The sequence below is a fragment of the Oncorhynchus nerka genome, linkage group LG23 (assembly GCF_034236695.1).
Source record: "Oncorhynchus nerka isolate Pitt River linkage group LG23, Oner_Uvic_2.0, whole genome shotgun sequence".
Classification (NCBI taxonomy): domain Eukaryota; kingdom Metazoa; phylum Chordata; class Actinopteri; order Salmoniformes; family Salmonidae; genus Oncorhynchus; species Oncorhynchus nerka.
Window position 1 is genome coordinate 54693645 of NC_088418.1, and position 24479 is coordinate 54718123.

Sequence of the window (24479 nt, forward strand, 5' to 3'; positions counted from 1 at the left end):
TTGCTTGTAAGCAGGAATCAGGATAGAATTATGGTCAGATTTGTCAAATGGAGGGTGAGGGAGAGCTTTGTACGTGTCTCTGTGTGTGGAGTAAAGGGGGTCTAGAGTTTTCTTCCCCTCTGGTTGCACATTGAGCATGCTGATAGAAATTAGGTAAAACTGACTTAAGTTTCCCTGCATCAAAGTCCCCGGCCACTAGGACCGCCACCTCTGGATGAGCGTTTTCCTGTTTGCTTATGGAGGTATACAGCTCATTGAGTGCCAGCATTGGTCTGTGGTGGTATGTAGACCGCTACGAAAAATACAGATAAACTCTAGGTAGATAGTGTGGTCTACAGCTTATCGTGAGATACTCTACCTCAGGCAAGCAAAACCTTGAGACTTCTTTAGATATCGTGCCTTAGCTATTGTTTACAAATATGCATAGGCCCCCGCCCCGTGTCTTACCAGACGCTACTGTTCTGTCCTGCCAATAGTGTATAACCTGCCAGCTGTATGTTATTAATGTTGTCATTCAGCCACGACTGAGGTGAAACATAAGATATTGCCGTTTTTAATGTCCCGTTGGTGCTTTCAGTACGACACATTTATTTTCCAACAATTGAATGTTAGCTAACAGTACTGATGGCCAAGGCAGATTAGCCTCTCGTCGCCTGATCCTCGCAAGGCACCCCGATCTCTTTACGCAAAATCTCAGTTTCTTTCTCCAGCAAATGATGAGGATGAGGGCCTATTTGAGTGTTTGGAGTATATCCTTCCCGTCCAACTCATTAAAGAACATTTCTTTGTCCAATTCGAGGTGCGTAATCACTGTTCTGTTGTCCAGAGCTCTTTTCAGTCATAAGAGACGGTAGCAGCAACATTATGTACAAAATAAGTTACAAACAATGGGAAAAACAAACAAAATAGCATGGTTGTTTAAGAGCAAATAAAACGGTGCCATCACAATTGTAGCTGGTCTCATCAGATAACATGGAACACTATGCTAACCTCAAAAGATGGCACTTATATCCTGGCACAAATTCTTCATCAGTGTATCAAAGATCTTAAACTTTATATCCACCAACCAATGGCATTTCTTAAAAGAGGTCAACCCTGGCCAAAAGAGGGATATTTTAAACCTACAGGAAGAGAGAGGCCCAACTCTGCGGAAAATCTGTCTCCCTTCAGCAGGTGACATTTCTTTCCATTGTTTCACCCACCCAAGCAAGGAGTTTTTATATGGAAGTCAATGAATGTTGAATTTGGTCAACAAAAAAAGAGTAGCTTATTTGCTACTGGGGTTTATTTGATCAAATAAAAGAAGTTCCGTAACGCTTAAGTTATGAGTGTACTGATATACAGTGGGGCAAAAAAGTATTTAGTCAGCCACCAATTGTGCAAGTTCTCCAACTTAAAAAGATGAGAGAGGCCTGTCATTTTCATCATATGTACACTTCAACTATGACAGACAAAATGAGAAAAAAAATCCAGAAAATTACACTGTAGGATTTGTAATGAATTTATTTGCAAATTATGGTGGAAAATAAGTATTTGGTCAATAACAAAAGTTTCTCAATACTTTGTTATATACCCTTTGTTGGCAATGACAGAGGTCAAACGTTTTCTGTAAGTCTTCACAAGGTTTTCCCACACTGTTGCTGGTATTTTGGCCCATTCCTCCATGCAGATCTCCTCTAGAGCAGTGATGTTTTGGGGCTGTTGCTGGGCAACACGAACTTTCAACTCCCTCCGAAGATTTTCTATGTTTAACTTCCTGATTGATGTCTTGAGATGTTGCTTCAATATATCCACTTAATTTTCCTCCTCATGAAGCCATCTCTTTTGTGAAGTGCACCAGTCCCTCCTGCAGCAAAGCACCCCCACAACATGATGCTGCCACCCCCATGCTTTATGGTTGGGATAGTGTTCTCCGGCTTGCAAGCCTCCCCCTTTTCCCTCCAAACATAACACTGGTCATTATGGCCAAACATTTCTAATTTTGTTTCATCAGACCAGAGGTAATTTCTCCGAAAAGAACGATCTTTGTCCCCATGTGCAGTTGCAAACCATAGTCTGACTTTTTCTGTAGTGGTTTTGGAGCAGTGACTTCTTCCTTGCCTTGCTGAGCAGCCTTTCAGGTTATGTGGATATAGAACTTGTTTTACTGTGAATATAGACACTTTTGTACCCGTTTCCTCCAGCAGCTTCACAAGGTCCTTTGCTGTTGTTCTGGGATTGATTTGCACTTTTCGCACCAAAGTACGTTCATCTCTAGGAGACAGAACACGTCTCCTTCCTGAGCCGTATGACGGCTGCATGGTGAAGTCGGAAGTTTACATACACTTGTGTTGGAGTCATTAAAACTCTTTTTTCAACCACTCCACAAATTTCTTGTTAACAAACTATAGTTTTGGCAAGTCGGTTAGGACATCTACTTTGTGCATGACACAAGTCATTTTTTTACAGACAAATTATTTCACTTATAAATCACTGTATCACAATTCCAGTGGGTCAGAAGTTTACATACACTAAGTTGACTGTGCCTCAAAACAGATTGGAAAATTCCTGAAAATTATTTAATGGCTTTAGAAGCTTCTGATAGGCTAATTGACATCATTTGAGTCAATTGGAGGTGTACCTGTGGATGTAATTCAAGGCCTACCTTCAAACTCAGTGCCTCTTTGCTTGACATCATGGGGAAATAAAAATTAAACCCCCACAAGTCTGGTACATTCTTGGGAGCAATTTCCAAACGCCTGAAGGTGCGACGTTCATCTGTGCAAACAATAGTACGCAAATATAAACACCATGGGACCAACTGTAGATTAGTAGTACATCCTCCCCCAATTTAGACGGGGCTTAAACTCTTATGGGTTAAATTGAAATGTTCGCAAGTATAGACTCTGAGTGTCTCCTCACGTCATCTCATCTCTGTCATAATGATGTGTTAGCTAACATACCTGACTCCAATAATCAACTAACCATGATCTTCAGTTCAGAATGCAATTTGACTGTTTGTGCTTGGGATGGGGTAAAAGTGTGACACCAGTCCGGCCCCCGAGGACTGAAGTTGCCCATCCCTGCTCTATGTCCATCCATACTCTGCTCATTTAGATTACCTTAAAATATTACAAAACGTAATATACTAATTACGAGTAACTCCTAAACAGCTGCCTTCAATCTGATTTGCTTCTGTGTCCTCAGATCCCCTAAGGTTCCCACTGGCTCCTCTCCAAAACCCCTGCAACACCGTGTCCAGGAGCGACAAGATCAACTCAAACCCAAATACGCCACATAGGGGTGGCAGGGTAGCCTCGTGGTTAGAGCGCTGGACTAGTAACCGGGAGGTTGCAAGTTCAAATCCCTGACCTGACAAGGTACAAATCTGTCGTTCTGCCCCCGAACAGGCAGTTAACCCACTGTTCCTAGGCCGTCATTGAAAATAAGAATTTGTTCTTAACTGACTTGCCTAGTTACATAAAGGTAAGATAAAAAAGTTACACATTTCCTGTGACGTGCTCACATATAGACATACACCACTTGTATGCATTGATGTACTTCATCTTAATCTTGGCATCCTCAAAGCTTTCTGAGACAAAGTAGACAGGTTGGAAAGTCTGGTCCTGGTAAGGCTGGATTGCTGTCTCCTCTGGGTTGAATGGCTTGTACTCAGGTTCGTTAGAGAGAGCATTCTGAAAAATGGAAATAAGTGATTAGTTATCGTTTTAGACTCCTTCAGAAATTATTAGCGGCATGTTATATAAAAACAGAGATAATAAATGAGGAATTAGTCCCCTCTATCAGTACAATTCTACAGAGTACCAATGTAAAATACTACTCACAATGAGTTCTCCATATGAGGACAGGAGGCCTCATATGGAGAGGCCTCCAGACCAGACTTTCCAACCTGTCTACTTAGTCTCAGAATGCCTTCACAGTTCCATTCTGCTTACACAGTCCAAACTCCACCGTGAACCAGTACAACTGTCGGAGGAATGACAACAAGTGATGAAGAAATGATAAGGCTCCATTTCACACATTAGTCAAATTATCAGATTGGTCAGTATTTTATATTTCCACTAGATGGAAGCAAAGGTCCATTATTTGTAGTCCAACACCCAACCTTAATGCAGTACCTAATGTTTTATATCTGATTGGTAACTGCTTATTTTGAAATGAAAGCTCAAAGGTCAGCTCTTACGGTTGAGAGTCTCAATATCCTCGTCTGACGCTCCCAGTGAGGCAAGGCCAATTTCCTGCAAGTGACAAACAATTGTAAGTGTTGCGCACTGATAGGACAATTGATGTATTATTATAATGGATGTATTATTATAATGGATGTATTATTACTCCCAAGCATCATATGAACCATATTATAAGTCTAAATGTTTTTACCTGGGAAAACTTGGCAAATTTTTTGTCTGCAAGCATAGGAATATGGCCGAGTAACTCGTGACAGCAATCTCTGAGAGGAAGCACAACGAGTGAATACATGAACCACATGAATCATACATATGTTATTATTTATGATCAGTTCAGTAAACGTATTATGACACACATTATTTCGAGTGATTTTACTATGTCAATGACACCATTTGACGTACGGCTCCGGGGAGTGCATGGAGTGCGGAGGCGTGGCGGATGTACTGGGTACACTGGAACACTCTGAAGGCCAGGCTAGCTAGGAAGTCTCTGGCGGAGAGTAGCCCTGTCACCGGACACAGCTGGAAGCCTGTCTTCTCTGGACAAACAAGAACACAGTGCAAGGTACCACTGTCAGAGACATATTCACAGCATGGATGCTGATGTTCATACATGGTGTTTCTGCAATACGAGAACAAACCCTAATGGTGTTATTACTGTTGCAAGCAATCTACATGAAAATAAAGAGGCACAATCAATCTATAAGGTGTCGCACCGTCATTGACCAGGATTAGTCATTCAATGGAAAGTCGTGGGCATGCTGGATTTGTCTCTGTCCATGTTTATTATATTCCTTGAAGCTGGGCATAGTGCTGCTATTGCTCTGTCCCTCAGGCAGAGATAGGCTGCTGGGCCTCACCTCTGAGGAAGGCAGAGACCTCCCGGAGCTGGGGGATACTGTCCTCTCCGCAGCCACACTCCCTCTCCAGCTGCTGCAGCCCACCCTGGAACTGTCTGCACACCAGGTCAGGGTAGATGGTCCTCAGGGTCCGGTACACCTCTCTCCTGTTAAATGACAGCAGCAGCAGAGTCATTAGAACACTGTCATTCCAACTCCAGAGGTATACTGACTGTAGACTATTATCATTATGAAAGAAGTCTATTAGGATGGTATGATGTCCATCTCCAGTATACTATACATCATCTGTTGTTCTCACCATGTGGCCACCTCCTCTTGTGTGTACTCCATTCTGGGTAATGGTTCCCCCCTGTGGAACAGAGATGGATGAATCAATACATCAGTCATTCCTTTACGAATGCATTTCTACAATGGCATGCCTTTGGTCCAATGATGCAGTGCTGGCACCTAAGAGCGACTGACTACATGGGAATATCCTTTTTTGAAATGTGAAAATGATGGTATCAATTTACTGTTTGTAATTCGCTGCAAGTTCAGCGATGAAGCACCTTCTTTTTCTGTATTCTGGATCACTGAATCCCTGTAAAAGGAATCATAACATTTAGTTAGACATTTTTAGTTTGTTATCCTTTTTGATAGTTGAGTATTATTGCTAACAATTCAATGAATTATACAAGTATTGTATCAATGCCATATAAATAGCAACCTAGCTATATTGCTAAGGTAAACATATACACTACCTGGATGATCCTGGTCCATATCTGGGTCATATTTCGTTATCAACAGGTTGCATTTATCCAGATCTCTGATCTTTCTGGGGAACCAGGGAACTAAAACAAGGAAACAGGAAAATATGTCAGAGCATAATTATTTCACACAATTTAAATGATTAGTTGTTATTTTATTCTAAAACGATAATAAATCAAATTAAAATAAGAAAAACGTTACTATTATTAGAAACGTATGATTATTGTTTCATTCAAATGTTACTATAACCCTTTTCCTCTGGGGTGGTGCGTACGTCGTCGGCGACTCTCTTGAGTGAGTTGATGAAGATGTCTGTGTCCGAGATGTGCACTTCACACCTCATAAAGAACTCCAGATCATCACAGCCACTGTTCTTAGACTTCCTCCCTGGTCGGCTCTCAATATGCAGAAGCTTGGCTTCAAACGTCTGAATGCATGGTAAAGACATGCAGAAGCTTGGCTTCAAACGTCTGAATGCATGGTAAAGACATGCAGAAGCTTGGCTTCAAACGTCTGAATGCATGGTAAAGACATGCAGAAGCTTGGCTTCAAACGTCTGAATGCATGGTAAAGACATGCAGAAGCTTGGCTTCAAACGTCTGAATGCATGGTAAAGACATGCAGAAGCTTGGCTTCAAACGTCTGAATGCATGGTAAAGACATGCAGAAGCTTGGCTTCAAACGTCTGAATGCATGGTAAAGACATGCAGAAGCTTGGCTTCAAACGTCTGAATGCATGGTAAAGACATGCAGAAGCTTGGCTTCAAACGTCTGAATGCATGGTAAAGACATGCAGAAGCTTGGCTTCAAACGTCTGAATGCATGGTAAAGACATGCAGAAGCTTGGCTTCAAACGTCTGAATGCATGGTGAAGACATGCAGAAGCTTGGCTTCAAACGTCTGAATGCATGGTGAAGACATGCAGAAGCTTGGCTTCAAACGTCTGAATGCATGGTAAAGACATGCAGAAGCTTGGCTTCAAACGTCTGAATGCATGGTAAAGACATGCAGAAGCTTGGCTTCAAACGTCTGAATGCATGGTAAAGAAATGCAGAAGCTTGGCTTCAAACGTCTGAATGCATGGTAAAGACATACATATCATATTTAAGCAAACACATTTATATTTTATCAACTTGATTTATTGAAGCTCCATCTGCAACTCCTATCTAATGATGAACATGTTTTCCTTACCTCAAAGACTGTGGCAGGTTTAAAGAACCCTACATTCTTCTCATGGCTGAGTGCGAAAATAATGTTCAGTGTCACGGTTCCTTCCTTTTCCTCAAACACAACGTTTTCACCGCCCCGCGATGGGTCAGGGGACGATGAACAGCTGGCGCGCTCTTTCCGGGCATCTTCGATCAGACTTCGCTTTCTGCCGACGAACGGAATGTTTTGCACCACACTCTCCGTCTTCGTTGAACTTCTGGCGATTTGTCGTAGACTGTCTTAAAAATAATATTGCAGAGTTGCTATGATTTGTTTGATCGAATAGTTTATATATGCCTATTCCCGGATACTAAGACTCGCCGAGGCACAGCGGTTTTTGAATCTGTGCCATCAGCAGAGAGACAGGTTTATATCCCAGTGCTCACATAATTATTTATGGAAATGAGTTATGCAAATGCACACGTCTGAGTTTTAGGTGTTATGCGTCATAACCTTTTAATGGAATAAAAAATTGCCGATGAAAGCACGTATAGGCCTAATATATTGAGAAATAAAACGTTTTGTAGCCTACAAAATAAGATTATGAATATTGAGTTTTACCTACATTTATCCTAGGCTATATATTTGTATTTCCATTGATTTGTAACAGATGCAACAGGTCACTGTGCAAAACATTTATTTTCCCCTGACTTGGGATGCTCTCCAAGGTGCTGAAACGCACTTATGTTCTCACAACCAATTACAGCCTAATTATAATACAACATATATAATAATAACAATAATTATTTTGAGAATTGATCTGAAAGAACCTTTTTTAGCACACATTTATTTGGCAAGTTAATAATAACACATGTTCATGCATATTATACGAACAAATGTGACAGTAAAGAATGGAAAAACAGTCAATCATTTGGATTCATCAGAATTCAGGATATAATCAAACACATTCTCTAATAACATGCTGGACATACACATTGTATTTCGTTATTGTGTTATATAGGCCTAGCTATTTATAGCATAATGCAAAGATTTATGTTTGCCATTTAACCACTATAGATAGAATACTTAAGTACGAATTAGATCATCGTCAAAGCCTGAGCTAATAGTCCTGGAACAGCACTATTCCAATGTAATCCGTCTCAGCTCGTTACAGAAAGTTACATCGGTTAACCTATCAACACAGTAATGGCGGTGTTGGAATTATAGAACACACTGAAACATTTATGATAAAATAATACTTATTTTAAAGTTAATACTTGTTTTATGTAACTTTGTATTTTCAATGATTGACTAATTTTCCGATGTGCCATTTTCATTGGCTAGTAGTATGCCTCTGTGTGATTCACTGAGAGAGTGCTACTCTAATAATGACTACTACAATTAAAATGTTCTACTTAAAATGACTAGCGTCTGGGTTGCAGTAGGTATTTATGAATCATTTATTTAAAGATGAAGCAGAATGCAGTAGATGTTATAATGGACAAGCACACAGATTATAAGTGGAAAGAGTATAATGGAAATCTACAAGATTAATGAAATACATTGAGATTCTATCATTGCGCACATCAGTATTGAAGTTGGTCTCCTTACTCCATCTTCCGCAGGGCATTGCACAAGATCCCAATTTCCCCTAAAAACAAAAGCAACATGATCAAATTAGGTAGTTCATGTCTAGAAGATGAAGAAACATTCAATTCCAGTAGGAGTTGGACATCCATACAGATATTGTCTTTAATTCAATTAAACTATGTTTTCAATTTGTAAAAGGCAAGACAAAAATAAATCCTAGTGTGGTCTTCTGTAGCTCAGTTGGTAGAGCATGGTGCTTGCAATGCCAGAGTACTCGGTTTAATTCCCAGGACCACCCGTATGTCAAATGTATGACTGTAAGCCGCTTTGGATAAAAGTCTATGCTAAATAGCATATATTACATACAGTATATATAAATTACAATTGGTAGAAAAGCTCATTTGAATCAATTTCTAATAGTACTTGATGTTTGTATTTGCATAAGGGGTTATTGAGAAGTTCGTTTTATGAGGACTCCATAGAAATGTCACACACCACTGATGTTGTCAGCCAGGTTTCTCAGCTGCTGGGTGTTATCCAAGACTTCAATGCTTTGGGTGTACGCATTGTAGCGCACTGAGAAAGGCCTGGGGATGGTGTCGGCAAATTTCCTGTATAAAGAGTCATAACATAGGACTTTCAATTGAAAATGTAAACGTATATATTACGATATAAAGATCCAGAGAGTTCCGAAGCAATTACAGTGAATGAATATGACATAATAAACGTTTAATATTGTACAGATGTTAAATATTACCTGACTCTCTCTTTAGCGTCGTCAAAGCTCTCTGCAACAAAGTAAATGGGCTGGAACTCAGTGATTGGGTACTTCTGGAGGCTGGTCTTTGCAGGGTCAAATGGTTGAATCTTGGGCTTGTCTGTCAAACAGTACTGTAAAACCAATTCAAAACAGTCAAATGTTATTCCAGAGTTTGACAATCCCCACTTATGGGAGATGTACCACTGTCATGAATCAATCTACAATGAGCAGAATCCAAGTCCTCTCTTGGTGTTTTGAGGTCACGGACCACAAGCAGTGTGCAATTTCTCAATGATATTCTGTGCCCCGTGAGCCTCGGTAGCAGTAAACAGGAAGTGCAGTGTGAATGGCGTCCTACTGTGATATGTCTCAGCTAACTGCTCATCCTCTGATGACAACGTCTGATGTAACTAGTGACTTAAGATATGAATTCTGTCTCTGCCCCCTACTTCTCCAGTGAACCACTAACCCACTCCTCACCAGTTTCCCCCAGTGACACATTTAGCCTGAGCCCTGGGTGGACCACTAACAAACTGATTGACAGCTGTGTCGCATTAGTGGAAACCAAGATTGGTATCAGGGCAGGTCTGACGGTTTTGACTAGTAGAAGTTACTTTTCGTAGCAGGTTAGGAGAATTTACCTGTCAGGTTTGGAAAATTAGGTTAAGATTAGGGTTAGTTAAAATGCTAAAACTGTCCCCAACGTGACTCGAACATATCTAGCTACAACCAGGTCTGCCCTGAGAACAGTCTTTGTTTCCACTAATGCGATGCTGCTCTCTGGCAGCCCACTGGGCTACATCATATGGATATGTCTATATTAAAACTGCAGGAAGGAGGCCTGCGCACGTGGGCATTAAACAGGTCATGAAAGACACCCTCGTAAAAAATAGCCACTATGCTAAATTAATTGTTACACTGTGGCTGCTTCTAGCATCCATTTATCATTGTAAGTCGCTTTGGAAGCTGTAAATGTAATGTAAATACCTGCAGCTCTCCAAATGATGAGAGAAGCCCGGCTCCATAGGCCTTGATCTCAGAGCCCTGCTTGCAGAGGCCAAACTCCACTGTGAACCAATAGACCTGTGGACAGACACACACAAGGGCTCGTCACATATTCAAAGTTGTTTTGTATTCCCCTGGTATCAGGAGTCGGCTGTAGTTGATGTTGTGAGACGTCTGACATACTTACAGTAGCAAGCCTCTCAATGTACTCGTCGGGGGCACCCAGGGAAGCCAGACCGATTTCCTGTTCAGAACAGCATCAAATAAATCAAGCTATTGTCTATATTTGCATCAGGATATTGTACTGTAACACAGATGAAAGCGTTCTACAGGAGCAAAACCAATATTAGAGATAGACTGGCACATTCAGTACAGTTGCACGGCATTCTCCTCAAACCTCAACATTATGACCTAGCATGACTGTGTTTGAAGCTGATCTTTAAAATGGTGCCCTTTTTCACGCCAACAATGGATAGTTCTCTTAAGTTATGATACCAGCAGTGGATAAAGAACGTTCATCTCCTCTTGTGTTCTTTACCTGTGAGAATTGGGCAAAGGTGGGGTCAGCAAACAGAGGAACATGGCCCAGGAGTTCATGGCAGATATCCCTGTGGAGAGATGTAAGTCAATGACTGTAGAACATATTCAACTATGTACAACTGGTCCCAAGGTGGGATGTGACACATCTATAAAGGCATGGACACACCGGTGGCATTTGCCGGCCGAAAGTACTTAACAGGGTGCCGGCTGTAATTTGCAAACTGAGTACAAACCGATTCTACGTGTAGGAAATGACTGAAATCGGACGGTCTCTAAAACATACCATGGCGAACGAGCGAGTAATTTATGTTTTTTCTCCTTAAAATGATGAGGGTGACACTCACGGCTCAGGTGTGTACATGGGCTTGGATTGGTGACGAATGTACTGTGTAGAGTGGAAGACTCGGAAGGCCAGACCAGCCAGGAAATCCCGAGAGGAGAGCAGGCCAGCCACGGGGCGCAGCCGAAAACCTGTGCATGCTAAAACAGAGAGGAGGGGAGGGTACCATGTCAGTGTATGTGGGACGCTGATAGAAGCAGAGGAAGTGGGGCACTTAGGCACGATCGGTTGTCTTTACACTGCAGGTAGCGTGAGATGTCCTCCAGCTGGGGGATGTTGTCCTGCCTGTAGCCGCAGTACTGCTCCAGCAGGGGGAACACACGGTTGTGCTCGCGGCAGGCGTGTGTGGGGTACAGAGTCTTCAGCTCATTGAACACTGTGCTCCATGTGGCCTTCTCCTCCGCTGTGTACTCCACCTTGGGAATGACCTGGCCACTGAAACAGAGAGACACACAGTTGTTAACACACCTGTGTACAATATGTTCTTATATACACAGACATACACAGTCCCTATATGTTGAGGGAGGACTAGGAGGATAGATGGGTGGGGGGGGGATCAGTTAGTGGATTCACTTCATTATTCTGCCAAGGTACCACTGCCATGTAAATGTGAGCGTCCTGTGAGGGCGTTTTCATTGGGGCTGGCGCTCTTTGTAGTTCCTGGGAATAATGAAGTCTCAATTATGCGAACAAAGCTAGAGGCTTCAAATCCACCACTGTCCCCTCTGTAATTTGTCCCCTTTTGTTTGTGGTAATTTTCAGTAAAAGGCAAAGCGGGGAATGAAATGAGGCTGGAGGAGAGAGCCATAGATCACTTCTAGTAGGTTCTAGAAGCTCTCCACCTCTGCTGTTGTGTAAAAGAGAAAAAATGTTCTATTCTGGATTGATAGTTACTGTCTGTAGTTGTAGGCAATGTCGGCAAACTCCTTCCTCCTGGTTCTGTACACTGGATCTGTGAAGCCCTGGAGTGAAAGACAGAAGTAATCAGTGTTAGATCTTATTTATGATCACTGCCTGGCCCTGTATATAGTGTGTAAATCCTCAGCTAGGACTACTTGGACACGTTGGCAGCATCATACTCTCCCACTCTGCTGAGAGCCCTGGCTGGAAACACATATTCAAATGAGGCCTTTGTAGAATGTATGCTGCTCATGAGGAATACATTTCACTTTATAGGCATTGGCAAAAGGGAGCAATTACCTATAATTATAGGGGCTCAATTAAAGCAATGACATCAATTTGGGGCCCTAGAGAGTTTCTATTAGAATAGATAACAGAGTGGGGACTGTCATCGCGATTTGAATCTTTCATAAAACACACGTGTGGGTGCACATGTATACACACACGTACCTACGCAAGTACACACACCCACATAAATCAAATTAAATCGTAATCGTCACATGCTTCGTATAACAACAGGTGTGGACTAACAGTGAAATGTTAACTTACGGGCCCTTCCCAACAATGCAGACACACATACAATACAAAGCAGACACCCAGTACACAGTGTGTCGGATGTAAACAGACAGTAATAAATGTTTGATCCTTACAGGGTGATCAGAATCCAGCTCAGATCCGTAGCTCAGAATCTGGTTGGCAAAGCGATCCAAGTCCTGGATGTCATTGGGGAACCATGGAACTGTGGGACGGGGGAATCTCCTCATTACCCAGTTCAGGTGAATATGACAAATAGATATATACATGGCCAAAACAGACCAGAGTAAAACCAGTCAAAACAATGGTGCATAACTTCTTGAGATGTAGAAAACTACAATTTAGTAATATTTACAATTGTCTGTAGTATATCTGCCTTGTGTTCAATGTCCAATTCCAAAATGTAAATTGATTGAAACAAGTGGAGCCCAAATGAATATTGATGTGGATGGCTTTGTGGGGGTTTTGCCTGCAGGGTGCTTTGTATTGGGATAGAACACTATCCAGTAACCATGTTGACAGTGAACAGAGCAGCAGAGGAGGTCACCCATTGGCTCATTTATGACAGTTAGAAGTACTGGACATCAACCATTAATCTAAATCGAGGCCGTGTGGTCCAGCCTGAGGCTAGGGGAACAATGGGATCCCACCAGACTCCTCTCAAAACAGCCTGTCTCCATCTCAGACCATAAATATCTCTAATATCCCCCAATGACACATTAACCTGTCGCCCTGTCCAGTAGACCATAGGGCTAGACAGAGGGGGCTGAGTACAAGGGCTGCTGGCTTGGTGGTGGCCCTGTCTATCTCCGCCTGTCTGTCTGTCCGGGATGAGCGATGGCCCTGTTAGGGTTTCCCTCCTCTGGGTCTGTGATAGAGACAGTCTGTTCTGTGACAGTCGGTGACACTGGGCTCCTCTGTTTGCAGCCAGGCCAGTTGGTACCCAGTAACTAAACTAATGTCATTGTGGAAACAACTAATAAAGGAGGCTGGATGTGAGGGACAGGCCATCCGTCTCCGCGGCGACGCTCATGGCCTCATTAGACAGTCTGGCTGGTGGCCTGCTAAAGCGCCACCCAAAGTTCAGATCATATGACACACACACACAGGCTTTGTCTACTTCCCCCTTCTCCCACCTAGACACAAATATATCATCACATAATTATTGTTAAGTACACTTAAAATAATGATTTAATAGTCATGATTTTAATACTTTCAGTCATGGTTTGTAATATGTTATATGCATATCTAGATTGATTATTAATTGATAATATACTTATATTTACACACACACATACACACCAGGATTAGGGTGAATTCCATTTAAACTCTAGTCAATTCAAAGAGTAATTCTGTATTCCAATTCCAAATTTTCCTAATTGAAGCGTGTTGACGAGGATTGGAATTAACTCCAACGCTGATACACACACCTGTGTCCTTCTGTTTGTTGCGTGAGAGCTCGTGCACGTGGCCACTGATCTCGGTGCGCAGGCCATCGATGACCTCGTCCAGGGACTTGGAGTAGCTGGTGTCCACGCTGATGAAGAACTCAAACTCCTGGTTGTTCAGTCGTGACGGGCGAGACTCGATGTGCATCAGGTTGATGCCCTTCTCCTGTTGAGTCAGAGACAGAGGAGAAGCCATGTAGCTCTGTAAATCCTGTGTGACAGCTGGGTGGTTCAATCCTGCTATTAGTTGTAGTACATCACTTTATTTATTTTGTTTTTGTGTTTTTGTATCTTTAACCTTAAAAGCATTATTGGGTTACTGAAATATTATTGGCAATAAAAGTTTTTGAAAAACTACTTTATAAACCTGTGATTCAACTCATGACGATCCAAGCACTAGAAATACTGTAAGTGGGCTTAGCATACCGCTAGAGGGCGCCAAGTGCACATCCAAACGGTGGTCATTTGACAAGCTTTGTGGAGTCGACCATGCCCTTAGGACAGGACAGCACAGCACAAAACAATCATCCAGCTAATGCACTGTGGGCTGGATGTTATAGAACCGACTAGAGCCAGGACGTGGGCTGTGGTATCATTGAAAGGGCTTGCACAACAACATGCAGCATTTTTATCAATGCCGTCACATCTTTGAACTCATTCGGTCTACTTTTTGCATTTCTATAAAATTGCCACTTAACACCAGAGAATATTTTCCAGATTATGTTCATTTTGGATGGGATTCGATGTGTGCATATACATATCTATGCATTTCAATATCAACTGTACATCTCAATATCAATTGTAGTTTTTGGCCCATCCGGAGAAACATGCAAATCTATAATGGTTAATTATTTAAAACATTTGGTTTGGTTTTGTAACTGTGGGGAGCAGAGAGGGAGTAGAACCATCTCTGACTGCCATAGGCCCAGTAGAGAGGCGGGGTCAGGTGGCACACAGTCCCATTCCCCCTCACTCTCCTCTCTCTTCCCCCCTCACTCTCGTCCCCCCCCCCCCTCCCCCACTCTCCATTTCCATCTGGATCCCATTCTCCAGACTTGGGCTCTATGGAAACCATATGGATCTGCTGTTGTTTCAACATACAACAGCACTTAGTTACATAACAACGCCCCCCCCTCCCCCATGGCTGGCCTAGCATCGCTCTGCATACTTTACATCTGATGTGCCGTTATTGACTCCTTGTGGTGTCAGTGAGTTTGTTTGCCCTGTTTGTAAGGTCTCTGTCTGTGTGTTTTAGTTTAGGCAGTTAGTTTAGTGTTTCCTTTGTTGTTGACAGGAGATCAGTACTGCAGTGTTATTCTAGTATTCATCTTTATTTATTTTTTTATTTAAAAAACATAAAAAAACATACAATATACTTGCAGTGAAACCGCTCAACAACTACATCACATTAGTTATCTAGCAGACAGTTATCTAACAGACCCCCATCCAGAGCGACACACAGAAGCAACCAGGGTCAACGCCCTGCTCAAGGGCACGTTGACAGATCTCCCACAAGGTCAAAAAACGGGGTCCTGAACCAGCGACCCAACAGCTACCGGCCTAAGCTTCAGACTGCCAGCCCTCCAAGATCCCCCCCCCCACCCCACAGTTCCCCAAGACCTGCCCCTCAACCATCCGAGCCCCCACCCTCAAAATAGATAAATAAATAACGAAAATCCATTTCCCACCCCCAAGAACCCCCTAATATTAATCTTACAGGGAAATATGCCCTCCCAGTTTATATGGACCCAGGGCCTATATGGGCCATTTGGATCTACCACCGCTCTCACCCTCGGGAGCCCGGGTAGTAAACACTACGAGGCAGCGATCCTAAGCAAGTCCCCCAGCGGGGGAAAGATTGAAGGACCACCCACGGCAATAGCCGGTGCCCCGGCGGCTCTGGATAAGAGCGTCTGCTAAATGACTTAAATGTAAATGTAAATTTGTGTACTTCCTAGGGATGTCCCTATGCTCCTGGTGACTTTTGAAGTGGAATAAATGTCTACCACAAGGCCTTGCGTGAGTGGCATTAACACTACCCGTGCCCTGGCTGGGCTAAGGCCTTGGTCCGGTCATAACAAGCTCACTGATGCTAGGAATTGACTCCTGACATGACATCCAACCCACATCACATGGGCTGGAGTTTCAGAGGGATAAACAGGGAGTTACTGTAGCTGGGGACTGGAACTGCATAAGAGGACTTCTTGACTCCAAATTAATCCTGTAAATGTACATGGGTATGAATGATGCTGGTTATGCAGCTGGTGATGTGGATATATGGAGCCAATGTAAACGTTTCCTTTGCATTCAGTCCGTCCTACTTGAGCTGTCATTTTCAGGTTCTCACATTCAAATGATCATGGTTTCTACTTGGATGCCTTCGATGTTTCACTCCGCATACATGAATAAAGCCATGTCTTCCCACTGATGACTGAGAGGTGCCCTACAGGGGGGGTGCCAACTGGTGTTGCTGAGTACAGTGGAGTCTGGTCAGTCCTGGGGAGAGGGAGGGCCGTGTTGATGGTTTTAAGGGTAACGTGGCCTATTTTTATGGAAAAGGAGGGTGTGGATGCTGGGATGTGATTGGACTAAAACTGGGTCTGATGGTGGGGAGGTTTGGGGTTTTACAGGGAGATGGGGGTGGAGTAGGGGGTGGATCTGGGGAATGAGAGCTCATAGGTCCAGAGGAGCTTCTCATGTTTACAACTGCATTTGGAGTACAGCACGTGGAAGATAATTATTGATCTCACACATCTCCACAAACACGCATTAAGAGTTTTTGTTGTACTTTGTGTTTTACTCCATTTAAAAAAATCTGTAGTGGAGAGTGGGGTAAATCTGTAGTGGAGAGTGGGGTAAATCTGTAGTGGAGAGTGGGGTAAATCTGTAGTGGAGAGTGGGGTAAATCTGTAGTGGAGAGTGGGGTAAATCTGTAGTGGAGAGTGGGGTAAATCTGTAGTGGAGAGTGGGGTAAATCTGTAGTGGAGAGTGGGGTAAATCTGTAGTGGAGAGTGGGGTAAATTGAGCCATTATTTACATTCAGCATCAGGACATCAAGGGAAATATAGTATTCTTTCTAACAAAGATATCTACATATTTCAGGATGGTGTGTATCCCTGGAAATAATCAGAATTCATAACAGTTTTGAAAACATAGCTTGCCCCCCATAAAAGCGGTCTCTTGGCACAACTTACCCCATGTAAATTGAGAATTGGGACAGGGGGACCGTTTTTCCTAGCCACCGTGCTTCTACACCTGCATTGCTTGCTGTTTGGGGTTTTAGGCTGGGTTTCTGTACAGCACTTTGAGATATCAGTTGATGTACGAAGGGCTATATAAATACATTTGATTTGATTTAATTTGAGAATAGGAACAGGCTAAGTTGAGTGACAGTGTCCTGTGACAGTGGGTGATGGGGATGGAAGGTCAATGTTGAATTCATGGAATGGGGATGTGGTATATTGTATATTTAACTGTATGCCTACATTCAGATATAGATCTCTCTGTTCAATATCACTAACCCTTCCATTTCTTGACCAGTTGTCTGGGACAGAGATGTTGTTTCCATGTACCAATTCATGGGAAAGTTCTTTTGAGGCTACTAAGCCCATGAAACGGGTCTGCAAGCTCAGCCTCCATGTCATCAGATAAGACCTCGTGTTCCTCTGCTACTCTGTCATCGCCTCTCTTTCACAAAGGTACATGTTAGTTTTCTTTTCTTGTCAATGTACCTCTTCAGTGGAATTCAGTCTATTTTCTTCATCCATTTCTGCTGATTAAATGGACTTCTTCCCCACTCTCACTCTGTTGGCTGCTCTCTCAAGAACCTCAGGGGGGCTAGACCCCCTGATTGCTTTACATTTGTATACACGGGACATGAGGATGTCTGCTCTGTAACAATACAAATGCTATATCTTGAGTTCATATGCATGACACATTGCAGGCATATTATGCATAAAACGGACCAAAATGAATCATTTGTATGGAGTATGGTAACCATTGGCTCTTCTTACCCCATGTCCATTTTCTCAACTTACTCCAAGGCAAATATTTTGACTATATTAGCCAACATAGCTACAAGGAAGATCTTTCAAGCTAGGTTTAGGATGTCATATGAAGCTTATAGAGACCCCAACTGATGTATAAAACCATCTACTTTGGTTTAGATACAAGCATCATGAAACATAGTAACACATTAAATGAATGACTTTTGTTCTGTTTTTTTGGACCTAACTTACTTGCCACTTTTTCAATGTGGTTTGTTCCTTCACAGACTCCATGAAATGATGACCTCTTCCTAAATATGTGGTCAGATTATTCATTTTGACTCAACGTACCCCGCTCTCCCCTACAAGTGAGGCACAAGACAATCCAATTCTGTTTCGACGACTAGGACATCAAACTTCGATAGCACTTCATCGTCGAAGGTTAAACAATGAATGTGCTGCCAAACAGTCCTGACTGCGTGCTACGAAGTACATAGTTACTTCAGTCAACACAACATTTTTTTTAAAGAATGTACCTTGGTGCAGGGTCAACTGTTGCTGGTGGCAACAACACAACATGGTTAAATGAACGCAGTAGCCATAACTGGTGACCATATTGGGGTCTGATGGGAGTCTTCCGGTCTGTTTGGCTATTTCAAAAACAGAAACCTCAGCCTGCATCGTGGATGAAAGAGCGGCCTGGAACGATTGTGTACACAGCTGCTCCCGTAGATATCTAAGATAAAGATGTCATCACATTAACAGTTACCATAGAGCCGTAAATCTACACTGTCGGGCTTACATCCCCTCAACTCTAAATTCAGTAACCTACATTAAGAACGTTGGCTACTGATACAGTGCCTTGCGAAAGTATTCGGCCCCCTTGAACTTTGCGACCTTTTGCCACATTTCAGGCTTCAAACATAAAGATATAAAACTGTATTTTTTTCGAGCTGTTTTGCAAGGAAGAATGGGAAAAAAATTCAGTCTCTCGGTGTGCAAAACTGATAGAGACATACCCCAAGCGACTTACAGCTGTAATCGCAGCAAAATGTGGCGCTACAAAGTATTAACTTAAGGGGGCTGAATAATTTTGCACGCCCAATTTTTCAGTTTTTGATTTGTTAAAAAAGTTTGAATTATTCAATAAATGTCGTTCCACTTCATGATTGTGTCCCACTTGTTGATTCTTCACAAAAAAATACAGTTTTATATATTTATGTTTGAAGCCTGAAATGTGGCAAAAGCTCGCAAAGTTCAAGGGGGCCGAATACTTTCGCAAGGCACTGTACATTGGGCAACCAACACATTGGACAAAGACGTCAGATCAACACCCACATTTGGGTTAATATTTGATTGAGTTGTCAACAAACTCAAAATATTTCAAATAAACCAAACCTTGAACTCTGGTTGAAAGGTCTTGGGTTAAAATGATGCAAAAATGTTCAACATGTACAGTGGGGCAAAAAAGTATTTAGTCAGCCACCAATTGTGCAAGTTCTCCCACTTAAAAAGATGAGAGAGGCCTGTAATTTTCATCATAGGTATACTTCAACTATGACAGACAAAATGAGAAAGAAAATCCATAAAATCACATTGTAGGATTTTTAATGAATTTATTTGCAAATTATGGTGGAAAATAAGTATTTGGTCAATAACAAAAGTTTTTTCTCAATACTTAGTTATATACCCTTTGTTGGTAATGACAGAGGTCAAACGTTTTCTGTAAGTCTTCACAAGGTTTTCACACACTGTTGCTGGTATTTTGGCCCATTCCTCCATGCAGATCTCCTCAAGAGCAGTGATGTTTTGGGGCTGTTGCCTTGGCAACACAGATTTTCAACTCCCTCCAAAGATTTTCTATGGGGTTGAGATCTGGAGACTGGCTAGGCCACTCCAGGACCTTGAAATGCTTCTTACGAAGCCACTCCTTCGTTGCCCGGGTGGTGTGTTTGGGATCATTGTCATGCTGAAAGACCCAGCCACGTTTAATCTTCAATGCCCTTGCGGATGGAAGGACGTTTTCACTCAAAATCTCACGATACATGGCCCCATTCATTCTTTCCTTTACACGGATCAGTCGTCCTGGTCCCTTTGCAGAAAAACAGCCCCAAAGCAAGATGTTTCCACCCCCATGCTTCACAGTCCTCCAAACACGACGAGTTGAGTTTTTACCAAAAAGTTATATTTTGGTTTCATCTGACCATATGACATTTTCCCAATCTTCTTCTGGATCATCCAAATGCTCTCTAGCAAACTTCAGACGGGCCTGGACATGTACTGGCTTAAGCAGGGGGACATGTCTGGCACTGCAGGATTTGAGTCCCTGGCGGCGTAGTGTGTTACTGATGGTAGGCTTTGTTACTTTGGTCCCAGCTCTCTGCAGGTCATTCACTAGGTCCCCCCGTGTGGTTCTGGGATTTTTACTCACCGTTCTTGTGATCATTTTAACCCCACGGGGTGAGATCTTGCGTGGAGCCCCAGATCGAGGGAGATTATCAGTATGTCTTCCATTTCCTAATAATTGCTCCCACAGTTGATTTCTTCAAACCAAGCTGCTTACCTATTGCAGATTCAGTCTTCCCAGCCTGGTGCAGGTCTACAATTTTGTTTCTGGGGTCCTTTGACAGCTTTTTGGTCTTGGCCATAGTAGAGTTTGGAGTGTGACTGTTTGAGGTTGTGGACAGGTGTCTTTTATACTGATAACAAGTTCAAACAGGTGCCATTAATACAGGTAACGAGTGGAGGACAGAGGAGCCTCTTAAAGAAGAAGTTACAGGTCTGTGAGAGCCAGAAATCTTGCTTGTTTGTAGTTGACCAAATACTTATTTTCCACCATAATTTGCAAATAAATTCATAAAAAAATCCTACAATGTGATTTTCTGGATTTTATTTTCTCATTTTGTCTGTCGTAGTTGAAGTGTACCTATGATGAAAATGACAGGCCTCTCTCATCTTTTTAGGTGGGAGAACTTGCACAATTGGTGGCTGACTAAATACTTTTTTGCCCCACTGTACGTGTTATGACAGCTATCCATAGGGATGCAATGGTATTATTTTGATTCTGAAATAACGTAGAAACAATGTTGAGTGACACTACTTTTTGCCCAGAGGTAGGGGGAACCTACTGCACCAACCTAAAGCCTGGGACCTTAATGATACATTATGTAAAAACCTTGGGGTAGTCCTCCAACTCCTTCACACCCTGCTGGAAACTCTCCACTAACATTTGGCTAGTTAAATGTTCATGTAAATTCTGCCCCAGGGAAATGTCCAGTATTCATACTTCATGGGGGTGCAGTAGTTACCATACAGTGCATTTACTGGTAGTATCCAATGGTGGAGCATTATTTTCCATTACCTTGGCCTCTGTTGCAGGAGCCTGCGTGGAGATTGAACAAGCTGGTCTATTTGTATGAGAGAGCCTGTTCCAATTGGACACAGAGCTGTACACATTAAAACACAGCAGGCCCTACGGTAGGATATACTCCTACTGGGGGGAACTATGTACTGTATTCAGCCAGACACGGGTCCTTCACTAGGGCAGGTACCCGGATGTAGGAGGATGGTCACTAACCTCGAACATCTGGAGCTAACTGGAAACACGCTGTCTGATGAAGCGCGTTTGGTTGCGTACCTTGTAAATTCTTACATGGGAGGAGAGAAGGGAAACGAGGGAAGGTCTGGCTAACTCAGTGTGAAGCCCTGGCTGTCTCTTTAAAGTGGTCCCTCGGACTGACAAATGGCAGCTCGTAAACTGTCTGATCTTCTAGAGTCGCTCTGCTTTTTATGGGCGTGATCGTTACCTCCCTAAGGTTGCTAGCGATAAATGGTCCCGTGTAGCTCATTGGTAGAGATGACGCTTGCAACGTCAGGGTTGTGGGTTCGATTCCTGCAGGGGACCAATATTTTTTTTAAATGTATTCCCTCGCTACTGTAAGATGCTCTGGATAAGAGTGTCTGCTAAATGACTATAATGTAGAAATAACTGTCCTCCTGAAGGAGTGACTAAGCAGTTTTCCTGGTCCAGAACACAGCTGTGGAGTTGACTCTCTGAAGATGCTGTACATCATTTGGATGAGTCTTTTTCCATCTGTTTTATTCATATTTGGCACGCATGGTATGAAATGGATAAAAACACCTGATCGTTTACTTTGTTTGCTTATAGCCTGTTGTTGTGTTCGTACTGTTCAATAGCCTCATACCCACCTCTCTCTTTCTCACCTACAGCTTTCACAGCTATTTCAGCTAATACTGCTTTCAGCTTTCACAGCTATTTCAGCTAATACTGCTTTCAGCTTTCACAGCTAGTTCAGCTAATACCGCTTTCAGCTTTCACAGCTATTTCAGCTAATACTGCTTTCAGCTTATACAGCTTTTGCAGCTTTTCAGGTTTTTGGCACTCCTAACAGGCTTCTTATTTGTCCTTGACCAGTGACTCATTGGACAAACACATCAGAGCATTTCAGAATAAAGATTGAACATTACTTTGCATGTGTGTGACTACAGTACATTACTGCACATGTAAGATTGTTTGTTTGCACTGTGTACATTCATATTCACGGTTATGTTGAGTGGTTTACTTCAAACAGTCTGAGGGCTTTGGCCAGCGCCCCAACCTCCTCCTTCAGGGAGAAGAAGCAGGACAGCACCCCCGCCTTGGCGCTGGTCTCTTCCTCCAGGTACATGGAGCCTCTCCTCTGCAAAAAGACAAGATTCACAGCAATTTGGCCTATGACCACTGGATCTTACCACTGCACACATTCCAGGGGGCATTGAATGTGGTGGGCTGTGGATTACATTCTCATCTACATAGGTATGTACTGTGGATATATCACTGGCCTGGGGGGGGTTGTTTATGAAGCTGAGTAGAGTGATTGACATGGCTATGCTCCCCAAAAGTGAACCTTCTGTAGCGTGGTGACCCTTGGCATTACCTAAACTACACAGCTATTTCTCTCTCTTTATGCCCTCTCACTCTTTCACTCTCTCTCTTTATGCCCTCTCACCAAACTGCAAACGCATGTCGCCCACTCCCTAATGACTGAGCCTCCACAATCTGACCCACAAACCTGATAGCAACCCAGGTAGATCAAACAGTTGAACAGATATGCATTATATCATTAGGATTGTGTTAATTTATTCCATTGCATTTACTCCAATGTATCACTCACAATGAAAAATCATGTTTCGTGCATGTGTTTGTGTGTGGGCTGTGGTTATAGAACCCAGGTTATTTAGCATATTCTAAAGAACTTACCTCTTAAAGCACAAAGCTTTCACACCTTTAACCTTTCCCCTCTGACCTTTTTTAGTAATGACCCCTGACACCTTCTCATCCAAATCGACTATTTATCTCTACTCAGCACAAATACCTTGACGTCCACAATTCCCCGAACTTCACTGTTTATTGGGATTCTATCCATTTAGAATCTCCACAGTCCGTTATTGTGATGAATTAACAAACACTAAACGTTTTATCATTACTTCTCAAGCAAAAGCCGGTGTTAAACTGTGCACCCCTTTTCTAGATCAGATTTAAAAAGTAAAAAAAAAAACATATTTATTACCGCAACCTGCATGGATTCATAGTCAGTGACCTTTAACATTATTCACAATTACTAGACAACAGTCTAGTCGGTGTTGCCATTCTGCGGACTAGAACATTCCAGCCACAGTGAACAACATACAGTAGCTGGACAATGAACAACGCTCTAATAGCCGTTTCACAAAATGACACTGTGATTTTTTACAATAGCACGTTTTACAGGGGGTCTGTCTCATGCCAAGTATACCTGTTCCCTTCACTATCTCGTGACATGGACTTTAATGCACAATAATAATGATATGGCTATATTAAATAAATAGAATCATAAAACCATCAATTATCACCATCTAGTATTATAAGCCAAGGAGTTTATGAATGTATATTACTCATTTAACATTGTAACATAAATTGTCATCACCATTACATTATTAGTGAAAAACAACTTCATAAATGTATATTATTCATTAAACATTTAATATTATTGTTCACACTAGATTTGATGTTTAATATTGCTTACCTCTTTGCCATTTTCAGGTGTGGGATAGTCCCCGTTAATTTTTTTGTATGCCTTGTCCATCCTCCAGTCTTCTCGTTGCGCAGGTATGAAACTACCGATGCTGAATGTGTGTGCTTTGGTCGAATTTGTTTGAGCAACTCCAGTTGAACTTCAGCCGTTCATGTAGGCCCACGTGACACCACCCCCCGTTGTGATTTGTATCCCTGTCACGTGAGGAACAGAGGCCTATGGAGCCATGAAGTGCCAATAAAGCAGTTTCATAACATCTGGTTCTTTTCTATATTGGCACATCTGGTTCTTATTGTCTAGCGCTGGGGTAGATGTGGCTGGGTAAATGTTCCGAATCAACGTTTCATAACCATCACTACCTG

The 24479-nt window shown here is 42.4% G+C and overlaps 2 protein-coding genes across 3 annotated transcripts; both read right to left on the reverse strand.

Moving 5' to 3' along the window:
* Positions 1-1524: 1524 nt before the first annotated feature.
* Positions 1525-6466, reverse strand: LOC115106128 (tyrosine 3-monooxygenase-like). The gene is given in 11 exon segments (XM_065008300.1): positions 1525-3674; positions 3825-3966; positions 4184-4238; positions 4378-4447; positions 4587-4609; positions 4611-4723; positions 5045-5190; positions 5343-5393; positions 5557-5624; positions 5780-5874; positions 6041-6466. Coding segments are annotated over 10 exon segments (855 nt in total). The 5' UTR covers positions 6240-6466; the 3' UTR covers positions 1525-3674; positions 3825-3931.
* Positions 6467-7767: 1301 nt separating this feature from the next.
* LOC115107068 (phenylalanine-4-hydroxylase-like) lies at positions 7768-24275 on the reverse strand. 2 transcript variants are annotated; one of them, XM_029630436.2, is made up of 13 exons: positions 24109-24275; positions 22627-22743; positions 14040-14223; positions 12726-12814; positions 12070-12137; positions 11414-11610; positions 11180-11315; positions 10834-10903; positions 10483-10539; positions 10278-10373; positions 9288-9421; positions 9026-9141; positions 7768-8591 (listed from the first exon to the last, which is right to left on the reverse strand). In XM_029630436.2, the coding sequence occupies exons 1-13, from the start codon at positions 24166-24168 to the stop codon at positions 8548-8550; spliced, it is 1368 nt and encodes a 455-aa protein (XP_029486296.1). In that variant the 5' UTR covers positions 24169-24275; the 3' UTR covers positions 7768-8547. The 2 variants fall into 2 exon arrangements, with proteins under 2 accessions (XP_029486296.1, XP_064864371.1); XM_065008299.1 differs by lacking the exons at positions 22627-22743; positions 24109-24275 and adding an exon at positions 22595-22615.
* Positions 24276-24479: the final 204 nt, after the last annotated feature.